The 7814-nt window shown below is 36.5% G+C and overlaps 3 protein-coding genes across 5 annotated transcripts in view; 2 read left to right on the top strand and 1 right to left on the bottom strand.

Annotated features, from left to right (window-relative positions):
• Positions 1-4361, top strand: part of LOC124221176 (tRNA 2'-phosphotransferase 1) — a 50782-nt gene extending 46421 nt beyond the window's left edge. For both annotated transcript variants that reach the window (XM_046630937.2, XM_046630936.2), the window contains exons 2-3: positions 3262-3436; positions 3768-4361. In XM_046630937.2, the coding sequence (XP_046486893.1) occupies positions 3434-3436; positions 3768-4361 (597 nt within the window). In that variant the 5' untranslated portion in view covers positions 3262-3433. The remainder of the gene's footprint in view (positions 1-3261; positions 3437-3767) is intronic.
• Positions 1649-2714, bottom strand: Pet117 (cytochrome c oxidase assembly factor-like). Its single transcript, XM_046630942.2, has 2 exons — positions 2498-2714; positions 1649-2422 (listed from the first exon to the last, which is right to left on the bottom strand). The coding sequence occupies exons 1-2, from the start codon at positions 2587-2589 to the stop codon at positions 2284-2286; spliced, it is 231 nt and encodes a 76-aa protein (XP_046486898.1). The 5' UTR covers positions 2590-2714; the 3' UTR covers positions 1649-2283.
• LOC124221156 (speckle targeted PIP5K1A-regulated poly(A) polymerase) lies at positions 3786-7777 on the top strand. Of its 2 annotated transcripts, none has more exons than XM_046630886.1 (4): positions 3786-3893; positions 4730-4815; positions 5128-5403; positions 5561-7777. In XM_046630886.1, exons 2-4 carry the CDS (start codon positions 4749-4751, stop codon positions 7048-7050), a joined length of 1833 nt encoding a protein of 610 aa, XP_046486842.1. In that variant the 5' UTR covers positions 3786-3893; positions 4730-4748; the 3' UTR covers positions 7051-7777. The 2 variants fall into 2 exon arrangements, with proteins under 2 accessions (XP_046486842.1, XP_046486841.1); XM_046630885.1 differs by lacking the exon at positions 3786-3893 and adding an exon at positions 4361-4617.
• The last annotated feature ends 37 nt before the right edge of the window (positions 7778-7814 follow it).

Genomic DNA, 7814 nt, shown 5'->3' with positions numbered 1-7814 from the left:
CCCGGCATCCTGGCCTCTCACCGAACCGAGACCCGCGGAAGCGATCTTGCTCTTTTATAGATACATTTTTATCTGCTCATGACGCCGGTGCGTCAGCAGTCATTTCCAGCAACCCTGATATGAAAATAAATTTGGGCAAGCTGCTGGAGGTGAAATTTATAAAAGAATCTCGACGACCCCCCCTCTCCACATTCGAGGTAAATTTACATCAAATAAACACTAAAAATGAAATTCGCGTACATTTTAGCACCCCGGAAGTGACGTGTATCAGCTCTTCGGTGTAGCAGAGTAAAACAAACTCCTGCAGGTGACAGTTTGTGCACAGGTGGGAACCGCGAAACAATTAAATGCCTCAATTATACCTAATTACGGTACAGCAACGTATGGAGACCGTGTCCGTGGCTTGCTTCAACCATGCAACAGATGCGTATAATTCCTTATATGAAGTGAGTAAGCATTAGCCTATTCTGCGTATGCATATCGAATAAGTAAACAGCACCCCGAGGCACAATGTTTAAGTACTATGCTCTCAAATCACGCTATTTGAATTACTGAGAGATAACGCGAGTTAGATTTAAGTAATTTGGCAATAAGTACGCAGGATGAGCGAATCGCCTCACTGCCAGGGATCTATTATATATCTACCACAACTCGGAATAAGCAAATGGTCGTTTTACAATTAATCGAGACGCATTTGATTTTTTTTTTTTTTTTTTTCATAAAATCCGTAGTTCAATTTCTTTTTTGCACAGTGTGTCCGACACGCAAGCATGCTAGCAAAATCGTGACCCACTCCCCCGAAATAAAAGGTTTTTGACCTCTTGACCTTCTTGTCGCTGGATTTCTCGACCAGATAGGATCATGTTAAATTAATCTGGTATTCTCTAGTGAATCTCCAATTACTTCCGGATTTCCGTCTCCGCCTCACGCTTGAATATCGCAATTTTTTGGGTTATAAATGAGTAATCTTGGGATCTCTGTTGCTTCACGATGTGTAACAAATAGCACTTGAATCCGAAGCCCTAAGCAGCCCAAGTACAGTGGGATCTGTTTATCTCTTTGCAATCGAACCAGCTATAAAAAGATATACGTATATGCAAAATTCAACTGTGCCAAACTCATTCTCCCGTCTTTTTTCTGCCAAACTCTTTGATACAACAGGTTTATGCCCAATTCCTGCATCAGTTAGTGTTGATCTAGTTTTAAAAGGTGCTAAATATGGCGGAATTTCCGTTCTGGAATAACAGAACCGTTGTTTGCCGGACGTCTTGACATCACCGCAAATTCGCGGAATACATTTTTGCGCTCTACTTTGCATTTCCGAAGCACCCGAAACTTCCGGCAACACATTCGGCTACTCCATTAGCCGAGACGCTGGGTTGGTTCATCGTAATTGCTTAGCGATGTTGAACAAAACGGTGCAAAAGGGGTCGAAACGTTTTGAACTCAACCAGAGAAGAACAAGCGGCACTCAGGCAGGTAGTTTATGGTAATAAATGGCAGTGAAAGAAAGAAGGCATTGCATATTTAATGCCTACTCGTAAACGCGAACTACACTCTCTGTTATTCGTAGCAACCGGTTGATTGCCGAATATTTTAACGCGCATTTAGAAACACGGAAATGGGATAGAAAACAACAATATTAAACTAGGTTTTTCAAATGTTTTATTTAAAATCTACGATGAAAGCGGCTCCTGACTACGTGAGTAGTCTATATGTACACAGTCGTATATAACTTACAATGTGTGCTTATTTTATAGCTCACATCAGCTCGCGCGAAGAGCCGTACACGGTTTCAATGATTGTTTTTTGCGGGGAAAAGTCAACAGATTACCGTAATTGATTACAGTTATTTCTAGACATGTATACAGATCAATATTTGTAACGAAAACGAAACAATTTATCCGATGCCCAGATACAAACTACAAAATTGTGATAGCTAATCAAACAATTAAATTACATCTTTTTGCTTGAAAATTTTTTTTTCAACACCGTTTAAATAAGTTTACCCTCTTCTAAGTTTCTATAAAAATCGAAACATTTGACTATATTTTTTTCCAATTTGACGTATACCCAGAAAACGGTGCCCTGAATCTTATGTTCTTCATATGATTTATCCCACTAGAAATGCAAGCGCACAGCGCCGATACACTGGCAATATGCAATGCGCACGCGATTCTTAGGTTGTGTAATCAACAAAAAAAACAACAGTGGTATAGTCAAAAGGATGGGCAGAAAATTATCCGCATCGATGTATAATTGTATCTACTCGCTACAACATAATCATGTTTCATGCCGCGTTAACTCTTCTTTGCGCAATTCTTTGGCAATATCCATTTGGCGTGAAAGTGCATAAGTGTTCTTTCTCTTCATACGCTCCTGTTTTTCCCAGTCACGTATAACACCCGCGTGAAGTTCCTCCCTAAAACAATGCAAAGGCTCAACAGATGCTATACATAACCTTAATATTTGGCAGAATAACCATTTTCGCACAAACCTTTCCATGAACTGGGCATAATGCACGTAACCGATAATCCCCAAAGATATTGCGCAGCACGAGCCTAAGACTGCTCTTGACAATGAAGTCATTTTAGAAACATTACTTATTCATTACTAGTTATTGAAGAAACATGAAGTAAACTGCAGAAGACATCGTATCCCAGTATGTATTGAATTATTGACCACTATCGACAAACTACCTACTTGTAGCGATAAACCTCGATTCAATTGAAAGTGATGCTTTCTCTAGTCTACACGCGACCGTGGCGCACTTCAAGTGAGTGAATTTACCAACCTATTGGCTCTTTCCCCTCGGCCAAGGCTTTAATTTGCTCGACTCCCAATGTGACGTGACACGATGTCGATTCGTGTTGGGATATCTAGCAGAGACGTGGCTTGAGAAATTGCACTTAGCGATGAAAATATGCACATAAACAAATGTCGACAAGTGTATTTTTATAAAGATACATTTTGTTTTTATAATTTTGAAATATAATATGAAACTTTCATCACAAGAAATTTATAAATTAGCACATAAACAAGTACATAGACCAAGTCAGCCGATGCGATTCGATCTACTCGCTCAGATGTTGAATATCGCCAACAGATGGCGCATTCGAGTGCTAGAGTTCCCAATCAAACACAAATGCTTACACCACGAAGTAATAGTACTACTTCGTGGCTTACACCAAACTGAATATACGTCATTCTGTACGGTGACAATTTTTTCCGTCGTAACCTTATGTCCTTCTATCTTTCCAGGCTTATCGTGATTGAGTAAAACGAATGCTGGATAGATTCACACGTTGACAATCTGTGGCCAGTACACAGTTATTAACGGAAAGAAGATCCCGATTTAGAGACATCGCCATCCTGTTAGTTAAAGTGTCATTGGTGGCAGTCGAACGACCGATATACATGGGTTAAAAAAAATATGGTATGAAAGAAATTGGAAAATGTTCGGGTAATCATTAGAAAGTTAGCGAGTTGAAGAAAAAAATGAGTTCATGCCGATTTTGGCAAGCTGCCGATAAGCACAAAATTTATTTCAATTAGTATTCATGGCTTTTCAAGGTTGAAAGAGCATAACACAAACAATTTTTTCCCTATCAACGCTTACGAATTTTGAAATATAATTCTCCGCTGAAATGACCTAGCAATTTGTCAGCCCTTTTTGCAGAGAAAAGCTATGACCAAAAAATTCATAGCATTACTGCGTAATTTTGTATGCTTCAAGATATTTACCTTATATGCATTGAACGTTTCAGAACAAAATCGAGCATGATGTTCAACTCTCGAAAAGATTATCATACCTTCTTCGTCATGGTGCTGTGAAAGAAGGCCTGCAAATTTGCCCGGAAGGATTTGTGGCTGTTAACGATATTCTTGACAAGGTGGGCTTCCACCGTTTGACAGTCGAAGATGTGCAAAGAGTCGTCGCTGAAAATTCAAAAAACCGATTCACTCTCAAAAAATTAAATGATACACTACTGATTAAGGCTAACCAGGGACACTCATTAAGCCAAGTGAACAATTTGAACTTGAAATTGGTAGAAAATCCCGAGTATGAGATAATTCATGGAACATACTTCAATTGTTGGGAAAACATTAAAAACAAGGGATTGTCTCGCATGAATAGAAATCACATACATTTCTCGAAAGGGCTCAATTTTACAGCAGGATTGCGACGTAGCGCCCAGATTTACATTACTGTTGACTTTTCTAAAGCTTGGCAAGATGGTTTAAAATTTTATGAATCTGAGAATGGTGTGATACTTTGCCCAGGGAATTTCAACGGAATTTTAGAACGCAAATATTTCTTGAAAGTTTCGTCTTCAGATGGTCGCAAGCTATTTCTGTAATGGCTAAACACTGTGAAGTTTGTCGGATTGATCTTGCTGACGATTATGCATATCAAGGTCATATTACTGGTAAAAAACATGCGAAGAATTTGCAGTTCTTAGAATTCAAAAAAGCTATCGAAGAAAGGTCGATTTTTGTTTCTAATTGGCCACCACACTTTACTAGTGTTCAAGTAATTGATTTTTTTCTTAAATATGGATTCATTGAAAGTCACAAATGTCAACGCGATTATGCGCTCATACAATTTGCAGAAAGGTAATATTTTCTCGTAATTAGTTGAACTTATTAATAATTTTTTCATTGAATAGCTCGTGTGATCTTTTCGTACCTGTATTCTCAATCGCTTAATTGAACACTTAATTTTCAGAGAAACTGTTGATTTTCTTATGAGTCGTCCAGTTTTCATCGACAACCACAAATTACGTATTGAGCCAAGGAAATTTTATCAAAATGGTGGGTAACGATACTAATTTATCATAATCATCTTTACCCCTTTCAATACTGCGTATCAGTTGGATCTTTCAAAAGTAATCATCAACCTTGCTACAGTATTATGTCGGCTGGGAGGAAGAAGGTGTTGTTTCGGCTTTAATTTGAAAAAAGTCATGTTTCGGAAATCGTTCGTGAAACATGATGTTTTTCAAATCCAAGCCAAAACAACACCTTCCTCCCAGCCGACAATTACATATTCTATAAAAGATATTCTTAAAAGTATATACCTTTACTTATAAATTTTTTAAATATACCTTTTACTTTGTATTGCAGAAAGAACACCAGTCACTCAAGCTTCAATCACACTTTCATATGAAGATTTGAAGGACATTTTCGAAACGGAAACTACATTTGATAGTCAGTTGATTGCATTTTTAAATGCGGTACAACCCAGTGATGTTGCAGTTGAAGCAAAGTACGGTTCTGTTTGTGCTAGTTTGAAACAAATATTTAAGATAAAGTTTCGTAATTGCAAGGTACACAGGTTTGGATCAACTGTTACTGGTCTGAGCTTCTTCCATAGTGACCTTGACGTTTATATTGATATAGGTTTGTTGTCCAATTACTACTAAACATATACAATCACTTTATTCTTGTTGTTATGATGCAACTGAAGACTTTTTTTTATCATTGTTAACTTGTGCAGTATGATGAGTAAGTGGCACAAACTTGAATGAAACTTATGAAATTCTGTTTGAATTTGCAGGTCTACCGATAGTCGAATCTGAAGATGATACAAAGCCTTATGAATGGACTCCTAAGAAAATTTTCAGAGTGGGAAAATCGCTTTTATTTAAGAGGAATAACATTTTTACTGATATAGTTTTGATACCAAATGCAAAAACGCCAATTATTAAATTCCGTCATGCTCCCACTAACATTTTTTGCGATATTAACTTTAAGAACAGTCTAGGTGTGTGCAACAGCCACTTGATAAAGTATTATCTATCGCTTGACGTCAGACTAAAACCTCTGGTGATAATCATCAAATTCTGGGCAGAGCTATTTGGAATAGCTGGCATGGGAAAAATCTCAAACTATGCACTAACTTTGCTAATTATTTTCTTTTTACAACAACCGGAAAGAGTTATGGTACCTACAGTTGTGCAACTGCAATCGAGTTGCAAACCAGAATTTGTCCAAGGGTGGCAAGTAAATTACGACGAAAACATAAAACTGCAGAACACTAAAAACGAAAATAGTATTCCAAGTCTACTGTATGAATTTTTTGATTTTTACGCTGGATTCGACCTTGGTTCAAAAGTACTTTGCCCATTGGATGGCAAAGCACATCCGAAAACGGTTTTCGCAAGCGCTGAAGAGTTGCCTGATACCATGTTCAGGTACAGGGAGTACATTCGTGAAACGCAAAACCCTATGTTGATGCATACAGATAAACCAATGTGTTTACAAGATCCATTTGAATTGAATCACAATGTGACTTCTAGAGTAAATGGTCGAACGGTAGCATTCTTCCAACAACACTGCATAACTTCGCGAGAAGTTTGTAAAGAAGTGCAAGAGAATGATTATAAAACTTTATTTTCCATATTGTTTACGAGAGAAACAAAGTTGGATAAACCGGCAAAGGTTAGAATGTTGATCAAAGGTGAACTGTTTTTGAAAGTCGGCTTACCGAAAAACACCGTTCTCCAACCAAATGTAATCTACAGGGGACATTTCACAATAAATGATTGGTATGAAACTGTTTTAAATCTCGTAAAAGAAATTTTTGAGAGAGTCTACAAGTTGAAAGTAAAACTTGAGTCGATGGATAGGGAAGTAAAACAACAAAAATGCGACGTAGAATCAGACGTACATACAAAGAACAAAACGAAAACTATTCTCGAGTGTTTGGGTTACTTCAAACTATGGTACGGTCGTAAAAACAATAAAACTATATTTGATCCAACAATGAGCGCCCTGGATAGAGAAGCCAGTATATCCGACAAGATGATGGAGGAACTGAAAAAGACTCCGGCGTCGAGTATTCCAATCATTAGTTTCACGTGTATAATTCAAAAGTTTCAAAAGCCAGTTGCTGTAGAGTTGATCTTGAAGAACAATAACTCTGCACAAAATATGTTTAAAGAATTCTCGGATCAGATGTGCAATAAACTTAATCAGATTATTGACAAGACTTTGTCACACATGTTGCAGTACAAGAAAAAGGAACAACCATCTCAATCGTCGTGAAATGGACCTTTTTTATAATATACTTTTTTTTTCCCTTGGTTATCTTGATTTCAAAAATCTTACCAAGAGTAAATGTAAAAAACTTGACACAAACTTGACCTTTTAAGTTTTATTACTAATTGTATAAGTTTTAACGCTGATTATGGCTTTATAAACTTGTCTCTTCTACGTTTACAGGTTACAAGTTTATCATTGAACTATGTAACTTATCAATTAGAAGTAGCATGTTATTGATTTATCATGCAATTTTTCATATTTTTAGTTTCACTTAAAAATAATACAGTTTCTGCTCAAAATTAACTGTGAATACATTACGTATTTTCTTCGAACGTTATATTAGCAAATATGCATTATGCGATCCGAACGTATTCAATTAATTCGTTTTCTTTTTTGTCAATTTATCATCCTATATCCTATAATTTATGTTCTATGAGTATAACAGTTTAGGAGCAAGGCAGTTTTCCTCGAATATATGCAATCTCGGGTATTTGTTATTTGACACAAAAAAAAAGCTATTCTAATGTATTTACTTTAGCATGTTTTGCTATACTAACCACGTAATATTGAAAAACTAAAGTTTCGTTTCAGTTTGGAACTATACAGAACTTTTGAATATTAACCATTGTTTGAAAATATAATATACAAGGAATGAAAAACAAAATCATACTTTTGTTTGTACAAAATGTGAAAGAAAAACAGTAAAAAATAAAATCGATCAATTCATTGACACCAATGCGTTTTTGAAAATAATTAAATTAATTTCG

The sequence above is a fragment of the Neodiprion pinetum genome, chromosome 6 (genome assembly GCF_021155775.2).
Source record: "Neodiprion pinetum isolate iyNeoPine1 chromosome 6, iyNeoPine1.2, whole genome shotgun sequence".
Taxonomy (NCBI): domain Eukaryota; kingdom Metazoa; phylum Arthropoda; class Insecta; order Hymenoptera; family Diprionidae; genus Neodiprion; species Neodiprion pinetum.
The sequence above is the reverse complement of the archived record's forward strand: the minus strand, read 5'-3'. Positions and strand labels throughout refer to the sequence as shown.